We start from the raw sequence: 23,489 nt of genomic DNA, 5'->3' as shown, positions 1-23,489 counted from the left end.
TTTAAAAATAGAATCGCTGAACGATATACTCAAGCTCGATAATGATGCCGAGAGCATACCTGGAGAAGAATTACCAGAAATAGGGTAGTATTTTTGTGAAAAATAAAACACTATTTGTAGAAATGATTTACGGTATGAAATACTTTTTAGAGTTATAAGATATAGTGCTACAATTAACTATCTTTTCAAATTCTCCATTAGCATCTTATTATTTACGTTTATTAACTTTGAAACGCCTTATTTCTGTTCGTGTTTTTCTGAATTCTTGATAATCTCAAATATTACATCATTCATTTTTATTATATTTTTGACATTTACATATTCGAATCAAAAAATGCAATGCAACTATGGTCGCATTAATTGATTTCCATATTATTCTAACAATTTTTTAATCTATTTCTGTTGATGCACGTTTTCGTTGATCCTGTTTAACGTGCGCATTTTATAGAATAATTTTTGTTTTTATTTACGATCTCTATTTTTTCTATTAATCTTGTTCATACATCTTTTTATAAAAATGTAACTACTAGATATCAATATGAACTCCAGGATAAAGAAAATTGTTAAATGGTAAAAGTAAAATCATGGATTTTTTTTAAATCAATTCAATCCAATATTTATCCTTATATCTGTTAGGAAATCCATTTCCTGGGACTTCTTTCAATTTGTTTTTATTTATAAATACTCTTATTTATTTGGCATAAGAATGTTTTTCTTTTGATCGTGTCAGTTCTTTTTTAAACGACAATTAATTTTAAACATGATATCAGAAGAGAATATTTTTATTATATTGATATACATTTTATATATTTCTGTCTTTCAATACTTACATATAGATTTTCTTAAATTACATGAGGCATCCTCATCTCGATCATCACGATCATTACGATCGAAAAACACCGTTCATAAATGTGTTAATATGTGAGAAATATGGGATGGGACTAAAATCAATGTATATTTTACTTACTGCAGAAGTTTTTCCCGTTTTGCATAAATAAAATCGACGAATTTTCATCGCAATTATAAATGTTTGAAGCAAGCATTATTTCCTTATGCTTATGTCACGTACAGGTGTTGTTATCGAATGTATTCAACTGTTGCATTGAACTATAAAGTTTAGTAGAAATAAGTAGCCTTTCCCTTTAACCATAAAAGGCTTAAACTATCAGTGTACGCAACTCATAACGATCAAAAACTATATTTAGAAATTAATTTTCGACGTTTTGGTTAAATTTATGGGATTTGGGATCAGTATGATAAATGCACTTCACAAAAAAATCCAAAATAATAAATTTACCAATAAAAATGATACGAAATTAATATGTATTTCAAGAACAAATCTCACCAGTTATGATTCCGAAATATGTATTTATCGAACGGATTTTGAATTATTGTCTTATTCATTTTACTTTAATTTTTAGTAAGAAAGAGAAAACGCAGAAAAAGTGATACATGATTTCAGTGAAGTTTAGGAATGAAACTTGTTCTAACCCAAATATCTGTCCTTGATTTCACGAATAAAAACTTTTTTAAAACTTTTTAGTTTAACTTTGATATATTTTATTCAAGAAATTATTGATTCGTACATAGGCGATAGTCTAAATTATGATTATTTTTATTCTTCATTCTTTTGCTTCTTTTACGGAGATCCAAACGTTACAAGCAGCCAGGAAATCACAGCACATGTGATGATAAATAGAACACAGGCGATAAGAAATTTCAATGCTTGATGCATCAAATAAAACCTTGAAAATTTGAAAAATCAATATTATTTGAAAGTGATTATCAATAACAGAGGGAAAATGAAGTAAAAATGCAATAAGAGAGATATCTTCGCCATTTTATACGAGCTTGTGGAAGTGTCTCAATAGGATCCTTTAAGATATATTTTCTTATACCTGAGAAGTATGTTTCAAAATAAATATTCCAAACGAGAACCTTCATACCACAAAAGAATAATTCACGATTTTCCGGCGTCAACTTCCTCAACAATTCGTTCCATCTTTCATTCGTAAATTTTTTTTTCGTTTATACAAAAATAATTAAGTAGATCTGACATTTCGTGAATTTTATTATACATTCTGAGTAACCTTGAACGAAAAGGATCATCGCTAGATGAAATTTTTCGCTTCTTTATCGTTCTAATATGCTCCCTTTAGAAAATAAGATAAGAGAAATTTACCTTAGGTTTTTACCCTCTGCACAAAGAGAGTGTATCGATTATAAGAGCTGGTAGTAAATGTACAAAATATATGTAGAAAACATAAATCGACCGATATTTTGTTATTTTAAAGGTGGGGCACCAAATTGCCTTTTCAGATGATATCAATTCTCCATACGAAACTATCATTTCTATAAATCTGCCGTAAGTCAATGGATTGTCCTTTGATACGTAATTGTAAATGGGAATATCTTCATTGGATCTAAAAAGACTATGTATTCATACAGACGAATTAATTCAATATTATCTAATATCATTATTTAATTTGAACCTAAAAATATTGTTTGAAGTATTTGTCGTTACTTTCGATTATTTGCAATTTTCCATGCGCTAGCGATTACTCCATTGGCGGTCAAATCACCAGGTACCATGTCCGCATTTTTCGATTTACCACAGTAGTGAATTCGCATTAATCCCATAAAAACATTTTTTATGATCCGTACACGTTGTCGATCCATCCTTGAATAGGTTCTCGATAAGTGGATATCACTAGCAATATTAAATTGATTATCATACACCATTTATTGTTTTATTTTGTAAGGATTACATTACTACCAACCAATTCCTGGACAAAATATTCCAATCGGTATAGAGTCAGCATGCTTTTTTATAAAATTCTCTGCGGCTGTTTTCTTATAAACATAAGTATTTGGCCATATTCCGAGTAATCTACAATCAAACAATTGTCTGAGTGTAATTAAGTGCACTATCTATTTATTTTATATTTTTTATAACTAAATATATTATAAACTAAGCAATCGATACTCCGAGATATAAACATACTGTGGGGTAATATCGTCGAGCAATTTTTCATTTATATTGTTCACCAAATTTATCAACTTATCGGAATCTATCGGTGGATCATAAAATTTCTCCTCAAGTGTAATATGAAAACAATTGGAATAAACCGCTGATACCTGCACAGCACTCTGAAATGTTAAGGATAACAAAGATTTGTTACAGGCAGATTTTGAAAGACTCTAATTGTTATTAATAGGTATACAGAGGACAAAGGTGGTACCTTCAGTTTTTGACATTTCTTTGAACAAATTTATTATATCCTTTACAATTCGAACGTTGATTTCTGTCGCCAATTTTATTCTCTCGTTGAACTTAAGGGTTGCGGCGACATGAAAAATAATTGAGACCTCACGTAGCTCTATCGGCCATTGAGATATCGAGATTCTGCAAGGTACAATCGCCCTTGATTGGGACTATACGATTCTGGAATGTTGGTTGTTTCTCTCTCAAAGTGGAAAATAACTGGAAAAATGATAGAGTTGTAAATATTTTCTCTCTCACGTTCGTTATGATAAATAACAGGAAAACGACGTTTTGCGATTTTTTCCACTGGTTATGATAGACCACTACTTTGTCTCTCAATTTTCTTTATTTTATATATCTATTATATTATTTAATAAAAAGAGATAATTTCAAAGTTGGGTCAAAGGTGAAATAATAATTTACTAATCCCTGTAATAGATGTAATAACTCATAGAATTTTCGATTAATTCTTCCATGCGTTGATGCACACTTTTTCCTTTTTTTGTACGTATCAAAAGATAAATGCAAGTGATACCGGGACATTCTCTTAATAATTTCTCGATCAATAACTTTCCAATGAATCCTGTTCCACCAGTTATAAAAATACTTTGACCACTGTAAAATTTTTGAATGGGTGTAAGTTCGTCATTATTCTCGATGGGTTGAATATATACACGTGCATATTTAGTTTTCGTAGCAACTCTCAAAGAACTTTCCGATAGGGCTATTTCTTGTTCACCTCTTTCTGGCAGTACGTCTATCATATTTGCTTTTCTAAATCGATCTGTAAACATAAACATAAACATAAATGTAGAAATCTTCTCTGTTTCTCTATCGTATTTATTTATTTTAATCGTTTAAACGATATTGCAAGTAAGTTGAAGTGTCGGTTGAAAATATTATAATCGAACGTTTGATTAACACAATCTTTATTCCGATGGGTTTGCTCTTTCTATCTTAATATCGATTATTAAAAAGCATTCATGGCATCTATTACTCGTCCTAATATATATCTATAATTTAAAATAGACAATTTCATTATGATAGAAAATGATCGATGATTGGTGTCCTCGATAATTCGAAAGGGAAAAATATCACGTAACATGTACATGTATTAATATTAATTGCTTCATGATATTGCTTTTTATCTAGTATAAGGTAAAGGAAAACGTTTCAATTGCAAATGTATCTTTCAACCTGCCTCATAATAATATGTAATTAGTGAACATCATAAAACAAGTTATAGAAGAAAAATTAATTGAGTCTTCGAATGCGATCATTATTCTATACTATTTTTCTATGCTGTTTTTCTATACTATTTTTCTCTACGTATAATTTTTCCCGTACTACGCAAACAGAACAACGTGTGATATTCCTCGTTAATAAAATGATACGAAATTCTTTCAACTAGACAAATTTTTTAATCTTCACTTCGTTCAGACAGGAAAAAAATATTTATTACGATTCTTAGAGAAATCTTTTCAATATTTGATAAAAGATAAGTGCAATAAAAGTTAAATATTGGTCTATGTAAAACTAAAGGGGACCATATAAAAACCGACAAAAAAGTGTCAGGAAATTTACTGTAGATAATTACATTACATATTTCGTCTCAACAATGTTTATGTCAAATAAAAATATTTGTGATCGGTCCATTAACAAAAGAATAATCAAAGCTGATCACATTCCGAGTTTACACTAAGGAATATTTCGAAAATTAAAAAAAAAAATTTTCGCGTTCTATTTATCGTATTAATTATGGTAGTTGCTAACTAATTCTTCTATATTTTGTTGAATTGTAATATTAACCGAATACCTTAATTTCTTATTTTTCCGTAATTTCATGTAACTCACAAACCTTTTTATGCTTCTTAAAATTTTTACGTAATTATTTATTTGAATTTTCGTAAAAAATGTTACTTAATTTTTATAACACACCTTATGATTCTGATTCTTTTTAAGTGTATACTTCTATAAAATTTACTTACTTTCAGAATTATTTTCCATATTGCAGAATTAAAATAAACGGGCTTACAGTAAAGTTATGAACATTCGTAGTAGAGATTTTTTCTATTCCTTAGGACAGTAGTAGGTGTTAATTGAACGATGCTCACTTTTGCACTGAAATATAAAAACGACCAAAAGTATTTAACCTTTTTCTCCTACCACGTTTCACTGATCAATTTTTGATCTTCTTCGACACTCTTGCTTTTTTTTCCTCATATGCGAATATATTTCGTGGAAAACATATATCCTGGAAAACACATGTGTTCCAAAAGAAGCGATCAGCACACACAGGTTATTGTTTGTATAATAATGTATTATATATATATATATATATATATATATATATATATATATCGAATTGATTATGTGTGGTTATAAACGAAAATATGTTTCTCTGTGAACAAAGGAATAAATCTTTATTTGTTAATTAATACTTATTTGTTATTTATAGTCTTACCTGTTAACAAAGAAACGCCAATTTACGTTTATTATTCACACTACTTAAATTTTATTTAATATATTATCTTTTATGAATTTCTTTATACACTCTCGTGCTCCTTCTCTCGTCTAAGTTCTATTTCTTACTGCCCGCTTCTCTTCCGAATCTTAACGGCTCGATTTGTAGATAACAAAAGAATTTGTAGATAACAAAAGACAATGGAAGGGCGGGCCATGAGAACCGTGGCAAAATCTACCTGAAGAAAATATACTTTCTTTAAATCTCCCCCTAGGATAAAATTCCTACAATTTTTAGTCCTCGTCTCCATCTTCTGATATTGGAAGTAATTTTGTTATGTGGAAGAATCCAGTTTCTTGTTTTCGTTTTCCTGTTTTTATTTTGTATATTGATTCTGATATTTTTTTTACTATTTGGAAAGGACCAATTCTCAATTCGTCTAATTTATTTCTATTCAACCTATTCTATTCAACCTATTAAATATCTTTTTATTATATTTGTGTGATTTTTTTGTTCTTTCTAGAGCTAGTTCTTTATCTCTTATCCAATTTTCTTTACTGTTTCTTCTTTTTATTTCTTCGGGTAAAGTGCTAGTGTTTGTGCCATCTAACAAATACTTAGGCGTAAAGCCGGTTACTGTATGTTCTGTTTCATTATATTTATCCAAACATTCTTTAGCGATCGTTGTCCAAGCTCTTTTTTTTTCTTTCTCATTTATCCTGCATCTTATTTTGTTTACTAGGGTCTGATTCAGATCCAATCTAAATTTGTCTTCATTCACATGTTTGTTAAAATTTACTGTAACTTCTTTTATTTCTTCATTTCTATCCAATGTATTTATATTTTTGTTTTGTTTGTGTTTCTTTCTTTTGAGATATCTGTAAGTTTTCATCTTGAATTAGTTTAAATTTCTTTATCATATCTAACCCAATAATGAAATCGTCGAAGTTATTTCTTTCTAAAATAAATACATCAACTTATTCCTCTTTATCGAAAATTTTTACATTAATGGTTACTAAACCTTTTGTTTATGTCACACCATCGACCGTCTTTAAAAATATTTTATTTTTATCTTTCGTCTCTTTTTTTTTTGATTTTGACTAGTCTCGAATTTATTAGAGAGATTTGGGAACCTGGGTCATATGTTCCGTTTACCTCTAACTTCTCTTCTAATATTAACTTCACTTTGATCAAAAAGTGTGGTTTTTTATTCCTTACATAGGTCCACTTCTATCATTGAATTGCTTCAATTTATTCTGGTTTCCTTTCTATTTTCCTTTTTAAACCAACAGGAGTCCTCTGAATGATATCTAATGCCTTTGTTTAGTTTTTCACAATTCTTACATGGTTTCTTTTCTTCAAATTTCTTCTTATTATCTTGTCTTTCCTCTTTCTTTTTTTTTAAATTGTTCTTACTTACTAGATTTTCACATTGCTTTATCTCCTGTAATAGTTCTGTTGAGTTTTGACAATTTTCGCTGTCTATTTTATCTCTTATGAATTCTGGTATATATAGTAGGTTTTTTTTTCTCATAGCGTATTGCATTAGTGGACCTTATTTATATCTGTAAGATATAGCGTATATACTTGTATTCCATCCCCTGTCAGCAAATGATTTCAAGAATCTCTGTTTCCATTCGTTCCAACCAGCCTCTATTGTCAACGCTGTTAGTGTTGCTGAGTGCCAGTCTAAACATGCCCTGTCAAGGAATAATCTTAAAATTTCAATTTTTGTTTTATCTTCTTTAATTTCGATTCTTTGACAATCTTTTTCAAATATCTCCAACTATTGTTCTACATTTGAGTGTTTACATCCAAATTTTTCAATCATGAATTTTTCCGATATACACTTTAAATCTATTTGGTATTACTTTTAATCTATTCTTTCTTCTGTACGGGTTCTACTATGTTTGTTTCTACTATTTCTTCTAGGTATAGATCATTAAACATTAAATTGCCATTTTCATCCAAATACGTACTGTCCATTTCCTGTGTGCATTTAATCCATATTTTTTTTCTTGGCCTCTTTGATTGAAGCTTTTTTTTATTCTCTTATAACTTTCTGTTTTTATTAGTTCGCTGTGGTTACTTGCAAATTTTTCATTTTCTGGCAACATATATTTTTCATTGTCCTCAGTTGTGGTAGAGGTTATGGCAATCACGTTTGTCTTTCTGTCGCTTGGTGATGCCACACATTTAAATGCGAATTGTAGTTTTTTTTCGATTATAAACCAAAAATTGTCGTTTTATAATATCTCGAATTGATTATGTGAGGTGATAAACGAAAATATGTTTCTCTGTGAACAAAGGAATAAATCTTTATTTGTTAAATAATACTTATTTGTTATTTACAGTCTTACCTGTGAACAAAGAAACGATAATTTACGTTTATTATTCACACTACTTAAATTTTATTTAATATATTATCTTTTATAAATTTTTTTGTAAACTCTTATACTACTTCTCTCTTCTAAGTTCTATTTCCTACTGCACGTTTCTCTTTCAAATCTTAACGGCTCGATTTGTAGGTAACAAAAGAATTTGTAAATAACAGAAGACAATGCAAGGGCGGGCTATGAGAAGCGCGGCAAATCTACCTGAAGAAAGTATACTTTATATATATATATATAGTTATTACCATTTAGTATTATATAATTATATATATTATAAAATTATATATATAGGCTATCTAAATTTCTTTTACTTGATTTGATTTTTTTCACTGATTTTCGTGAACTTAATTATTCGTGACTTTAGTCGTCTCTGGTATATATGAAGGATTTTGAACGTAAACCACTTTAGTCGATCATAATGTATTAGGAAAATTTTATAGTGATTAACTATAGTCACCCATGATAGCGAAAAAATTAATATAATATTCTTAATAACATTCATATATTAAGAATCTATTTAAGGATGGATTTATAATATATACGGGCCAATAGGAATTACAGCAGGTGCTGGAATGGGATTAATAGAAACTAATCATCAGGATGGATTGGTAAAAGTGAACTTAATGTCCGGAGTTCTGATGTTCAAACCGCTAGTCATTAGTGGTTGATATATCGCATAAATTAGCATCCAAAGATCGTAAATACTTCTTTTTCCTTTTATGAAGGACTTTATTTTTGAAGGATATTTATTTTCAAACTCTTAAAGAATTTCATTGAAATGCATCTACATGTTTGTGTAAAACAACAGAGATAACTTCTTTCTTGCATTTTACGTTCACTATCGCTTTCTAATAATATTTATTTTTCGAATTTTCAATGCTTTAATGGAAGCATCAAATATTGAAATTCGTTATTGCCTGTATCTTCTTTATAATTACATGATTTCACATCTTATCGTAATGTTCAGATTTTTCGTAAAAGAAACAAGATTGTCAATGAAGATGAAGAGGAAAGAATAATTTTAATTCACGTTCTTGTCAAAATGCGGATCAATGAGTTCTCATATTTAAGGGATTCTAAAATGTAAATTTTATGAAAAATTATAACTTTAGCCTTCTTTTCGGATGGCACGGAAGGAAGCCAGAAATTATAATTATTTGGATATTTTTATTCATAAAAATTTGGTCGGATATTTTTTTTCTTATTAATTAACTTATTTATTACTTATAAAAAGATATCCCGCTATAATTTTAAAAACTTGTATAAAGTAATTAAATATTTTTATGTACTTATATAAAAATATTTCCTGCATAAATTTAAATCGTAAATCACATAAAAGCAAATATTTTTTGAAAACAATATATTACTGTTAGATGATTTGTTCTTCGATATTTATTGGAAAGCAATGAAAATTAGCATGAAATTAATAATGCAATAATTATGCGTCAGGTCAATAAATACATAAGTATATTGAGGTTATTATTGGCGAGTTTTGATTTCGAATATTCCTTATCATTTTCATCATGATAAATTGATTTGCATTTTTTGTTTACAGTTATATTAGATTTCAATAATTCGAGCAAAAACTTAAAAATGAAGTTTTGACCTTTAGAATTGTTACACCTTCAGATCGTGTTGGATATGCTGAATAAATAGTAAAGGGGAATAATTTTAAGCTGCTTCTATCTGATTTTATAGTTTAGTGTGAAAGTGAACTCTGTTTGAATATATACTCTTATCGTGAGTGCGGAAGGAAAGTACATTAGTGATAAAGTTATTAATTACGTTAATAATTTCTTTTAAGCACATACGCCATTTCAATCCATAATTGGAAAATATGTGTGAAAGAGAGTAAAATTTGTGTATTTATGAAAAAAGAAAAATATTTTAATTATTAAAGATTATATTTACAATTATGCGTGATATTACGCGAAAATAATAGTCAGTGTGAGAGAAACAATCACGATACTTCGTTTATATGTTTCGTATCTTTTTTATTATATTATTTCATAATATATTATACTTTTATGAACATTTCTTTTCTGAAATTATACATTATTATAAAATATTATATCATATAATTTTATTATATTAATTTGCAAGTAGCATTAATTATAATACAAATATAAACTATATATTTAACATTTGACAGGGAATACAGTATAAAAAACAAGCATAGAATCGCATTTTCGAAACGAATATTCAATATTATGTTCTATTCAAGATTATGTATTCAATATTGTATATTATAATATATAAACGACATTATTGTAGAAAGATCGTTTTCTCAATTAAATGAGTTACATAAACTTTTCTTTTTCCCATTATATGCCACTGTTGCTTTTTTTTTTTATTTCTCTATTAAATCGACAGTTCGACTGTTTAATTACATCGATTTGGAATTTATCGAACCCTGATTGTTATCTAAACGTTATATTTCTTAATTGAATTGTGTGACGATAAATCAAGAATGGAGAGAAAACTATCGTAAAGTTCGGCGTAAGATTTAAAAAAAAAAAAGATAATGAATGCATAACCTTAGCGGCTGTTTTTTTCTTGTCGAACAATGTCTCAAAACGGTAGGTTGAAAATAAGATATCTATTTATTATAGATATAGATATGTATTTTATATTGGCTACATACTTATTGTGGATAAATTTCGACGAACCAATGTCTTCGACTCCTCACTGCCCTCATAACGCATTGTGTTAATTGATTTTTTTCGAATAATTTCAAGACAAGCCAAAAAGATGAAATTCTTCCCACGAAAAATTGTTTCTTTGATCATAATCGTAACAGATTATAGAAGAAAATATATTGTAATAATCAAGTAAAATGTAGATTTTTTCGAGAATATTTTGTCAACCGTATTTAACATTCTTTATTTCGCATTATTACTTTTTGTACGTTCGCATCTCAGAAAAGTAGTATGTAGGTATATATACACAAACGTGCTTACCATGAATATATATTTTATAATTGAAAGTGATCGTCAGATGAATATGAAGATAAAAAAAAAGACGCAGTTAGAATAAAATGCGTTAGAATAAAAAAATGCGTCAATAATAATCGAGAGTACAATTTATAATTTTTTCAGAAGACATTTCAGCTTCGTCGCGTTAGCATATATACTCTGACGTTAAGATTATAAAATTATCAGTTTTCTTTTCAGAAGAAGATTAAAAAAACTCGTCCGAAAGAGAAAATTATGATATAGAATTTAAAAAAATTTCTAATTCGCGCTTACTTTTATAGATCAATTTGGAAGAGTAGAAATGATGAAACCGCTGTTAGAAGAGTATGATCAAGAAGTGGCCCTTGATTCAACAGTTGGAACATCAACTATAGAATCGTCCGTCGAAATAATCGACAATCTTACACCTATTCAAAAGTTTTACGACGATGAAAGTGTATTTTTAACTGGCGGAACTTGATTCATGGGAAAATTATTAATCGAGAAATTGTTAAGAGGATGTCCTGGCATCAGATGCATTTATATTTTGATACGTTCGAAAAAAGGGAAAAATGTTCTTGAACGCTTGGATGAATTTATGGAAGATTCGGTTAGTTGTTTATTATTTCTATATTTTCTTTGATTCTTTATCTATGAGATTCTGTATTTATTAAATAATGTATACAGTGTGTCTTATTTATTTTGAAAAATGAGAATATCTTATGAGAGGTCGAACTTAAAAAGAAAGTTTTTCTATGGATTTGTTTAATGTGAAGGGATACATCATGTTTCAATTTCTTTTTAAATGTGTTAAACGTTAGGAGAATTTCAAAGTCAAATTCATTTTTTTAAATCATGTTCATGTTGAATTGTATGGAGTATAACAGTCAGGAACTAGTGATATATGTTTGTATTCCTTACTATTTAAGATCTTACGAATTTATAATGTAATTTGTAGTATTTTATAATAATAAATGACTTCATATAGAAAGTCGTCGAATTCGTCTCAAAAAATCATTTCACCGTGAAAAAAGAATATATATTTCTATTAAAAAAATGAACTTAACAGTAGAATTTTCCATATCGTTCGAATTACAATAAATAAATTTGGCATCATCTAATGTTTCCGATCATATCAAACAAATCTCTTCAAAAATTTTTTTGCTTTCTTCAGTCTCTCAAGTTTTAATTATTTGAGATAAATTGAATACCTTGTATATACTTGCTAGATATAAGAAACAAGAAATTAATAAATAAATTATTGGTTTAGTGTACTTTGAACATGTACAAAGTCTTCGAATGCTATTTATTTTTTTATGACATTTATTTAAACGAAGTAGACAAAATTTACAACTCTGTGCGTTTTCTAGTTATTTTCCAAGTTGAGGATGTAGAACCAAATTTCCGAAAACGAATAGTCGCGATCAAGGGAGATTATAGCTTGCCAAATCTCGGTATTTCCAAAATTGATAGAGCTACACTCATACGCGAAGTATCAATTGTTTTCAATGTCGCCGCGACCGTGAGATTCAATGAAGCAATGAAAGCGGCGGTAGCTATTAACGTCCAAAGTCTAAGGGATTTGATAAATTTGTCCAAAGAAATGCCGAATTTGAAGGTATCATCTTTATCCTATAGATACTTACTGATAACTATCAAGATCTTTTAATGAAAGCTCTGATTATAATAAATGTTTGTTATTTTTAATATGTCAGAGTTTCGTCCACGTATCCACGGCTTATGCCAACTGCCTTTACAATCAAATCGAGGAAAAGATTTATGATCCACCGATAGATGTTGACAAATTACTTAACGATATTACACCGCAGTACGTTTCATATTTTTTTATAACGAAGATATTAAAGAAATAGGTGGTGCACGTTGATTGATAATACACTCGTACAATTTTTTTATTTTACTTTACTTGGAAGATGGCCAAATTGTTATGTGTATACGAAATCACTTGCTGAGAATGTGGTAAAAAAGCATGCTGACTCTATACCGATTGGAATATTTTGTCCTGGAATTAATTGGTAGTAATGTAATATATGTAATAAATTATAAAATAAAACAATAAATGGTGTATGTTAATCAATTTAATATTCCTGATATCCAGTGATATCCACGTATCGAGAACCTATTCAAGGATGAGTAGATAATATGTACGGACCTATAGGAATTACAGCAAGTGTTTTAATGGGAATAATGCGAATTCATCATTGCGATGTATCGATGAAAGTGAACTTGTTCCCGGAGATCTGACGATTAATGGATTAATTCCTAGTGCCTGGGCATTGCTAATAATCTAAGGTAGCGTTAAATGATATCGTTCACGATTGAATAAAATAATGATTTTAGAACAAATTAAATTAATTCATCCTTATTCGAATATAATAGTTTGGTCTTTATGAAGTGACGGATTTTTAATGAATATTAAAAACATTATATTTTTTTTTAATGTTTATTTAATTTAAATAGGCTTCACTTGCTTGGATATATTTTACCGAACGAGTTTTTAGTGTATAAATGTCATTCTTTAAGATGTTTTGGTTTTTTTGTCAATAAACTCTGGTATGGAAGTTTTAAGATTCTGATACTCTTCTACCCCTCTTGATGGCGACCATCTGTCGCTGGTCGCAAATTGAAAAAAAAAAAAGAAAATGATATAAATTTCAAACGAATTCTCAATCTGTTCGAATGTTGCTATTGAAATGTACGTTGTACAAAATGCACAAAATAACAAATGTACGAGACGTGGATTTAAAATATTCTATTGTTCTCTGGAAAATCAAATATCAATTATTTCAATAGTTTGCTGACTTTCCAAATAACAAATCTTTGAGATAAAAAAATGTAATTTAATTATTTCAACAAATTAATAAATGTTCAATATACTTTAAACGTACATTGGTTTTAAATCAATTGATTCAGTAATTTTTCTTTTTGTAATTTTTGCGATTAGATTTGAGAAATATATTGTTAAAACTTGAAATGTAAGCTTCTATGGTAAATTTTTATTAAGTATATTTAATATATTTACAATTGATATAAAATTCCAGCTCCGAGAACTGAGTCCTCTTGAAATTTCGAATTCGTTTTTCAATAGCTAATTTTTATTTCTTTTTTGGCAGTTTTACTCGTTTTTTTTATCCTTTTTGTTGTACCTGTTTGGGGTGCAGGACATCACAGACCAACTATAAACACAATTTAAAACAAATAAATGTTTGTAAATAGGACTAGCGCCGCCATTTGTCAGTAGATGAGATATGTATCTTTATATTGCCAGAACAGTGCGCATTGTGACAGTCGCTGTATTTTGGTGGAGTAATATTGAAGTTCGCAAAATCTTGGGTGTACTATTCCTCCTGAGTACAGTAAATTTGTTTTGCGTTAATTTTTGATTTTCTATTATTAAAGATTTTTAGTCCATTCATGCTTTTTACCGTCATGCGTGATCCTATATATATAAGTATGGTAAAAGTTATTTTCTAACCTTATGTCTCGTTATATTTCAGAATCAAATGCAATCAATGAGAAGGAAAAACAAGTTATTATACATTAATGAATGATATGATGAAAATAAAGGAGAAATCGAATCTTTTGATCAGTTAAGTCATTCAGTCACTGTTAATAGTAACATTAATCGTTGGCCTATAAGAATTTTCATCGGGATGTTGGATACAGTTGCTATAAATGCCAGAATATTACTGAAAAGTAAAAATGCTGATAGAAATGCCAAAATTCTATAATAAATAGAAATATTAATATGTTCAAATTCTCAATCTTGTCTGATAGAACTTTATATTAGAGCGTTTCTATATGCTATTTCTTTGATTTGATTTTAAATTAGGAATTAAGAGCATACTCGAACTTGGTATTGGGCAAATGAATTCTCTCGAATTATAGTATATGAAAAGCAACACCCTTATGATTTGTCCACGTTCGAAAGACGGGAAAACTAAGATTGAATGTCCCTCATATAGACGCCCAATTTGCCATAAGCATCACTTTGAGTTATTCATTGTTCAGTTAATCGGTCACGAGTAAACATTTTATTATTTTTTTACTGTAATTTCTTTTTTTTATAGCTCTTTGTAGAGATAAGAGATTGTATGTATGGTAATTTCAATTAAATGAATGAAAAAAAAAAAATACTGAAAATAATGGAGATTGATGGAATTAATGAGTATTTTTTTTGTTCTCAAAATAAGATATTTTTGTACTAGAAAATAATTGTATGTTTTGAAACGACCATTTGAGTATTTATTTTATTCTCAAAGAAAGAACAAAGTTTAATTAACTCTCATTAGACTGATGTCACAAACGTCACTATATACAAGGTGATAATCAATACTTCCCTATTTAATTATTTCCTTTTTATATATTTCTTTTTTATATATACATATTCAAGCACTATAATAAATTTTTCTTTGATTTTTATTTTGTACAAATATCAGCATACTGTTTCTCGCTTGACAACTAGCTTATATTAATGGGTCAGGCCATCCAGAGCGCTCGAAAAATGGGTTTATTTTTAAAAATCAAACTCAAAAGTATCAAACGAACATTTATTATTTTTTGCTACATGGTGATTTGTAGCTTAAACAATTTGTCATACAAAAATTATTTTAAAGTATTTAAAAATAGCCGCATTGCAGCTGATGCCGTAGAAATCTTACGCTGGAACGCTCGTTGCTGACCGGAAGTGGATCTCCGTAATGGCGCATTTGAAGAAAAAAAATTATTTTCTTATTCGTGAATATTATGGGTATAAATTAGCATACAGATTTTTTCCTGTCTTGAGAAATGGGTAATAAGTAAATGAAATATTGTTTTTGCACGAATATTTGACAACAAAAAAATTAATATTAAAAAAACTAATTAACATATCGCAAAAATCATACGTTACTTTATAGATAATGTATCTGGGAGTATTGTGTCCAAATTTCAAGTCGATTAGTCCTGTAGTTTTCGAAATTTCTTTTCGGTTATATCGAAAAATGTAGATTCGAGAAAAACGCAAAAGAAAATGTGCCCGGTTATTTGGTTGATACAGTGATTTTTTTTTGCTCATATTTACTCAGAGATTCCTGGTCCATATGATGTTCCTTCAGCAGCAGATAGGGTATCTTGAAATTTTCTCTCGGATGATCTTCGAGCTTGGTGAGCGTCTTTCGTATTTTCTTGTATTTGGATCTCAGCGGTTTCGCAACATTGCTTGTCAACATTCATAATTTATAGTAGCGATGCCCGATTTGCAGATGCATCAAATTCATCATCTATAGGATGTTTTTGTAGCCATCGTTGATGAATTGCTTTTAGAAGTCATCGACCAAACAACAGAGGCTCTGATTATTTTTAATGAAACCTCCTTCACACCGCACCAACAATTCATCCCAAATGAGATCCTTAAAAATTGGTCAAATGGCACCGTGAACGATTGAAGGTAGAAAATTTTCGTACTCATATTCATCCAAAGTGCCGATTGCTTTCGATTTTTGCCAAGAAGATCACGTGTTTTCTCCAGAAGAACAATTTTCATCTTGCGGCTTTTCATGTCGTGGCTTCATTTCGTCTTTGGAATAAGAAGACCTTCGAATAGTAAAACTGTAGTATGCTCTTAACTAGTTAATTAGCTTATCAGATAGTTTTCTTCTTCCATCGATAATTTTGCTTGCTCTTTTGCGTTGCAAAGTCGTTTGGCCACTCTTTTCTGCACGTGATTAGTGCATTCTTTTTTGTCACTTTTTCTTCACTGTACGCATACGAAAGGACACAATGGAACAGTCATACACGACGAGTATGTACGGATCGTACCGCGCGATACACTACTTGCAGTGGCTCAAGCTATGAACACCTATAACTTCGTCAATTTTTCGAATTTATTGACCTTGGCTTAAATTCTTCACAAAATTTCAAAGTCAATGAAAATGTAAAAAAAAGAAAATACAATTTTTTTAATCTTCTAGAGTAACCAATCCCCTTAATCTTTTCACCCTCATCTAATCTCAATTCATTCGATCAACTTTATAGATCAAATTATTACGAAGGTTATTAACGTGCTATTACATTGTCTTATTGTATTAAATCATTCACGTCTGTACGAAAAGTAGGGTAATATGAAACTATCAGTAACTTAGGCATTAACATTATTATCTACGTTTTCTATTACATTGTCACTTGCCGATTGCTTTTGTACTCGTTTCTTGTGTTTCTTACATAACAACCAGGTCAGATAGGTTCTGCTTCTTTACTTCTGATTTTTTGTATCTTCTCTAAATACATGAGACATATCGTTCTGTTTATTGTTCTGCATTTAAAAAAAGATCATAATAGATTTTTGTCATTAAAAATGATTAAGACAAAGAATAAAAATCTTTTCATCTCCGTAAGCAGCCGAGTGTACTTCGAAAAAATCCTCGAAAAAATCCCAACCATTTAATTGGAAAGTCAGGGAGTAATCTGTATTTGTTTTTTCACAAATCCCACGTCAATATTTTATAATAAATGCAAATATAATTTTTAGATACTATGTTAATGCACCCTATTCAGAAAAAGACATCATTTTTTGATAAATCGTTAATAAATTATGATTTAACGATCAAGAGAAAAATTTTTAGATTTAATTTAATTTTTATATTATAAATAAATTCTTTTATTGAAAATAAACAAAGTGTATTGTTCCTGAAAATTGTTAATAATGGTCAATCCTATCATCCAACAAATATTCGAAAATTGGACTGTATTTAGAAAATATTAGATCGAATTTTCTTATGCGTTATTACTTATCTCACTTGAAATTATTTTATGTCTTTTATAAATAACGTTTTTATTTTCCGAAGTCATATATATACATACATAATGACTAATAAAAGTATTCGAACGCTCGGTATTAAATCTTAAAATAATAAAATCGTACATGTTAGACTTAAATTTTGAAAGTAATGCAACCACTATAAAGCATAACTATCGAAATTATATGTACAAACTTTGAAATGAATCGTATAATATTTATAGTACATATAAAACATTCATTGCAAAGATGTATTGAAACAGGGTCATAAAAGTATTTTAACGGTATTAATTATATGCACTTTAATGAAATTACTCATTAATTGGATTTTCCACATGTTTTCTCTACGAAAACATTTTTCGACCACTTGTTATCTAAGCATTCAAATACTTTTGTGATCATTACAATGAATGTTTCATAACTTTTACTAATATTATTCGATTCGCTTCAAATTTAGTATACATAATCTGGATAATTATGCTCTATAATAACTGCAATATTACTTCCCGAGCTTAAGTGTAACATTTTCATTATACATGTAAAGTTTCAATAGTGAGCATTCGAATACTTTCGTGAGCTATTGTATTGTACATTCTTCGTATTACAACATTCATTTTCCGAGGGCGTATTTGTATATGTCCTTCATAGCAAATGTCTTCGTGCTTCTCGGATTTGATGGCAGTAACGCGTAAAAATGGCGCTAATGTTACGCTATGGTGACACAGCAGGACCAGTAAGATTACTTTGGGCGAAGAACATAAGCCAGCATTCGTCTATACACCGCCATTTGGCCACGCCTATTATCTCCCTTTCTTCTACTTCCTACCAATCCTATATTTTAACATAGTTGAAGTTGTTAATTTTCTTTAGATTAATTATTTTTGTTATTTCCAATGTTATCACAAAATGATGTATGGTATGAACTATAATATATTTTATTGTCTTTTGTATGTTTTCTCAACATTAAGACATTTAGGCCCGATCTTACCTATTTATAGAGACAGTTAATTTCAAAATAGAAAAAAATTCCCAAAATTACATTGCATTGATCTAAAAAAAAGAGAGAGAGAGAGAGAAAGAAAAAATTGTAACCATATTTAAAAATAACTACTGCTTTATAGAATGTACATATTTATAAATTTATTGGGTTGTTCGGAAAGTAATTTCGTTTCTTCCCGACAGAACATTTAATTGTATTTTTTTTTGCAACCAACTTTACACTTAAGCCGCGTAATCATATGTTTTGAGGGCTGATATAACAGGGCTTGTGTGTGAAAAAGTCTAATTTATTCTACGCAGTAGTTTTTGGTTGGTGCCATTTTAAATATAGAGAGAAATAAGCAGCATTTTCGTCATATTTTACTTTTTTACTATAGAAAAGGTAAAAATGCTGTTCAAGCTAGAAAGAAATTAACCGATGTGTATGGAAAAGATGTGTTGACAGTACGCTAGTGCCAGAACTGGTTTGCAAAATTTCGATCCGGCAATTTTGATGTCGAAGATGCACCACGTTCTGGAAGGCCGTTTTTAACTAATAAAGACACGATAAAGGCATTAGTTGATGCAAAACGGCGAATAACAACACGTCGGTAAGCGGTTAAATTTATCAAATTCAACTGTATAGGTCCACTTGAAAGGCCTGGGTTTAACCCCGAAGCTTGATATATGGATTCCCCATGTTCTCACGGAGAGAAATTTGTGTCGTCGCGTTGACATCCGTGATTTGCTTCTCAAACGTCACGAAAATGATCCATTTTTAAAGCATACCATTACTGGCGACGAAAAATGAGTTGTATATAACAATGTCAAACGCAAAAGATTATGGAGCAAAACCGCTCAAAGCATTTCCAAAGCCAATATCCATCAATAAAAGGTGATGCTGTCTGTTTGGTGGGATTATAAAGGAATCATTTTTTTTTGTGATTTTACCGGATAACACAACAATTAATTCGGAAGTCTACTGTCATCAGCTGAACGAACTGAATGATTGACAACAGAAAAGGTGTAGTGTTCCACCAAGATAATGCGAGACCTCATACCTCATTTGCTCACTCGCCAAAAGCTTTTACAGCTTGAATGGGATATAATGCCACACCCACCACAATCTTCAGATTTGGCACCTTCGGATTATTATTTATTTCGGTCACTGCAAAATTTTTTAAACGGTAAAACCTTAATTTCAAATGAGGAAATCAATAATCACCTCGATCAGTTTTTTGTCAGCAAAGACCAAAAATTTTATCAGCGTGGAATCATACTATTACCAGAAAGATGGCAAAAGGTATTGGACCAGAATGCCCAATATATAATTTAATAAAATATTTGTTCATTATACGAAAATTGTCTATCATTTTCACAAAAAAAAAAAAACGAAATTATTTTCCGAACAACCCATGATATCTGCCATCATCGTAGTATATTTCAAGAATTTGACCAAAACGTCAAAAATTAATCTGTGAATGTAGAATCTTTTATCATTTTGATTTCCGTTAGTTTAAGCTTTGAAATGTAAGAGGTTGTAATGTTAACTACTTTACAGTTAAATCGAAACCTTCAGTCGAGCAACATCTACACTACGTGAGCACAAGGAAAGAATGCTGTTTCAAATGTTTATGATTTCGATAAAAGTGCATCAATTTTAATTGTGCAAAATGGAATATATTTTCAAAAAGTAAGTAAAATTTATATGGATATTTATTTTTAAAAATTATCATTATTTCACAGAAGTGAAATGGAAGTAAGTACAATATTACGGGAAACAGTTTTTTTCAAAATATTCTATATTACAAAACAGTTAGGACTGGACATGGAATAAATAATCAAGATTGGAAAATATTAAATTATTTGCTTTCGATAGCATGAGTGTATCAATGAACTTGTGTGATCTGTTCACAGGCCAATATGATTAACTCTACTATAGAATTCTTTTTAAATTTTCATGACAATGGACTTGATTAAAATTTATTTTTTTATATTAAAGATAAATTTTAAATTAAAAATAAATAATTAAGCTTAACGCCACTAAATGATCTACAATTTCATTGCCTCTGAATAATAAATAAGGTTACTATACCAATTTTCTTTACAATTTGTTTCATGTAGTTAATCGATCTAGCGAATGAAATTGGTTTGTACCTAAATCAAATAACTCGACAAAATTCGCCCACTCATTTTCAATTAAATTTATCACCTAAACTTTATTTACCTCTGATAGTCCATTTCACTATTGTTCTTCTGTAAATTATTTATCAAAATGTCTGAATGTTTACTTAAGTCGATTTGAAATTTACTGAAGCAGACTATTATTTGCAGAATCTCGTGCCGTTTGATCATATTGAACAAAAATAAATCAAGAAGAGTAGGAAGGATTGTAAATTCTAAAAAAAAAAATAATTAATACATCACGACCGAGTCATATGCTTTACGTGTGAATTATAATTCATGTTTTTGCTCGCAAAAATCTCTGCATTGAAAGCTGAGTGATCTCTTATTTGAATAATATTCCCATAAATCCATTTTATAGTCCGTCGGCAATGAAAAATAATCATTTCAATGGAAACATTTACATTCATATACCTATACATATTCCTAGAACTAAACATATATCTATATTTATCTCGCGCAGACGATATATTGGCTTGTTTATTTACTTGCACGAAGTACAGCAACAACTACAGCTTGGAATATATTTAATCTACATATGTACAAGTTGTTAATGAATATTTATGTTTTTCAAAATCAATGTCAAAGGAGACAAAAAAAGCAAAACTATCCGGAATAGCGAATATTATATAATTCATAAGAAATATTCGATATTCCATCACAGATGAGAACTTATTCAATTTAACAAGTTCTTCTACGATACTATTCATTAATCAAAAATGTATAATTAATCAAAAATATACAATAAAGTACAATAAAGGCATTGTACTTTACTTACTGGATCCAATGCCGCACATATGGCGGCAAGGACCGATTTATTATTTCTATTGCTGTGATTGTTGTTATATGTACTAGTAATGCGTTAAATATTCTGCCATTTTTGTGATGCCTATATGTCATTTTTGTGAATTATCTATGTTCCGTTATCTTTTATCTTTTCTTTAAATACTTCCGTTAGTTAAGGGTTAATTATTAAACTATAAAACGAAGAACGAGCGTTTTTTTTTTTATTGAATTTAACCTCTATATGGCAAACAAAGCACCTAATTTCTTAATTGAAAGCAAATAAATAGTATTGTTCATGAGTCTTGTTAAAAATTTTCATCCCTTCTGCTAATGATATCAGAAATATGTTATATAAAATATAAGATAGTCGACTGATCATCATGGCCATCTTATCTAGAGTTTCTCTATAATTAAATATTTAGTATTTTGTAGACATAAAAGAAAAAAAGAAATTGATAAATAATGTTTTGAACTAATATATAAAAGCTATGTATTAATTTCTTGAATTAATATGTAATTATAATATATATGTCCATGGTGCAGAAAAGGTTTAGAATATCTTTGAATGAGTGCTTTCCAGTTATTTGCCAGGTTGAGAGAGATATCTATATTTGTATTTATATTTATGTCACACGGACATTACCTAAATGAAACATAGGTCAATCTCTCTTCGCGCAGAATTCTCCACAACTGCATAATACGGATGAAAAAAATCGAGCAAAAGAAAAGTGAAAGAACCTTTCTCGTACGATGAAGAAGTAAAAAAGACTTACAAGTTTATCTATACGAACACGTTCGCAGATTGATCTGGAACAGTAGAAATGATGGAATTACTCTTAGAAGAGGATGGACAAGAAGTAGTCGTTACGGAAAACGACTTCGAGAGATTTTAATCTTTTCAAAAGATAGTTCAACTTCGTCTCGCTATTGTGACATCAACTTGATGTTGTGTCTTGAATGGCTGTAGAGTAACCGAAGTGCCTGCAGCCTTTCAATTACACCAACCTAATCACACGCCTCTTTTTCGGTCAATCGTTTCGAAATCTTACACGGGAGCGAGGCTCTTTTTTCCTCTTTTTTCTTCACAATAGGGCAATCGAACTACGCCAGGAAAGATTTACTTTAACTTACTTATTCGATGAAACGATGATAGAGGCTCCGAATATCGTTCCTCGCGTCTATACTTCTTTCGTGTGTTCCTGACTCTGGTACTGATCCTTGAATTGGTTTTCTCTTGCTAACGATAGCTGAGGAATAATAGGGCTAAGCGATGCTTGGTATTCCGCACACTTTTCTTCTCTTTTACGAATTGATTTATTTAGTATAAAATCGGTGATGGAAATTTACAATGAATAATAATATAAGTCTTAATATAATATAAGTCTTAAGTATTGTAACTGCTAATTGTAAAGAACTGTGCTTAGCGACTGACTCCAACAAAATTATCTTAACGGCTAACTGTGATGAATTTATCTAGACGACTGTGGATGATGATGTCCTGACGATGAAGTGTTGACGATTAAGTTTTTTCTACTGCGTCCTCGCCTGCACATACCTCTCCTACACACACATACTTGCAAGAATCATTCTCGCGCATTTTACTATCGTCAATTTCCAAGCGATAAGCCATTTCGTTACACTGTTTCTGCATATATTAGGGTATCCCATAAGT

At 29.6% G+C, this 23,489-nt stretch overlaps 3 protein-coding genes across 10 annotated transcripts; 1 reads left to right on the top strand and 2 right to left on the bottom strand.

Annotated features, from left to right (window-relative positions):
- Nucleotides 1-59: 59 nt before the first annotated feature.
- LOC146872244 (fatty acyl-CoA reductase wat-like) lies at nucleotides 60-2,592 on the bottom strand (the record flags this gene model as incomplete). The annotated part of the gene is made up of 8 exons (XM_085664099.1): nucleotides 2,525-2,592; nucleotides 2,196-2,432; nucleotides 2,079-2,153; nucleotides 1,838-2,002; nucleotides 1,644-1,745; nucleotides 1,070-1,140; nucleotides 217-273; nucleotides 60-110 (listed from the first exon to the last, which is right to left on the bottom strand). Coding segments are annotated over exons 1-8 (826 nt in total), but the record flags the coding sequence as incomplete, so codon positions are not given.
- LOC118450127 (putative fatty acyl-CoA reductase CG8306) lies at nucleotides 2,214-23,269 on the bottom strand. 8 transcript variants are annotated; one of them, XM_085664233.1, is made up of 6 exons: nucleotides 22,949-23,266; nucleotides 3,243-4,049; nucleotides 3,005-3,150; nucleotides 2,781-2,890; nucleotides 2,525-2,710; nucleotides 2,214-2,432 (listed from the first exon to the last, which is right to left on the bottom strand). In XM_085664233.1, the coding sequence occupies exon 2, from the start codon at nucleotides 4,027-4,029 to the stop codon at nucleotides 3,688-3,690; it is 342 nt and encodes a 113-aa protein (XP_085520359.1). In that variant the 5' UTR covers nucleotides 4,030-4,049; nucleotides 22,949-23,266; the 3' UTR covers nucleotides 2,214-2,432; nucleotides 2,525-2,710; nucleotides 2,781-2,890; nucleotides 3,005-3,150; nucleotides 3,243-3,687. The 8 variants fall into 8 exon arrangements, with proteins under 8 accessions (XP_085520359.1, XP_085520358.1, XP_085520356.1 ...); XM_085664232.1 differs by lacking the exon at nucleotides 22,949-23,266 and adding an exon at nucleotides 5,254-5,558 and having other exon boundaries at nucleotides 2,214-2,423; nucleotides 2,493-2,710; XM_085664230.1 differs by lacking the exon at nucleotides 22,949-23,266 and adding an exon at nucleotides 5,254-5,558.
- LOC146872243 (fatty acyl-CoA reductase 1-like) lies at nucleotides 11,561-13,385 on the top strand. Its single transcript, XM_085664098.1, has 5 exons — nucleotides 11,561-11,686; nucleotides 12,347-12,694; nucleotides 12,792-12,904; nucleotides 13,008-13,109; nucleotides 13,253-13,385. The coding sequence occupies exons 1-5, from the start codon at nucleotides 11,561-11,563 to the stop codon at nucleotides 13,383-13,385; spliced, it is 822 nt and encodes a 273-aa protein (XP_085520224.1).
- Nucleotides 23,270-23,489: the final 220 nt, after the last annotated feature.

The sequence above is a fragment of the Vespa mandarinia genome, chromosome 25, assembly GCF_050613455.1.
Source record: "Vespa mandarinia isolate Hongniang chromosome 25, ASM5061345v1, whole genome shotgun sequence".
Lineage (NCBI taxonomy): Eukaryota > Metazoa > Arthropoda > Insecta > Hymenoptera > Vespidae > Vespa > Vespa mandarinia.
This window is presented reverse-complemented; position numbering and strand designations above follow the sequence as displayed.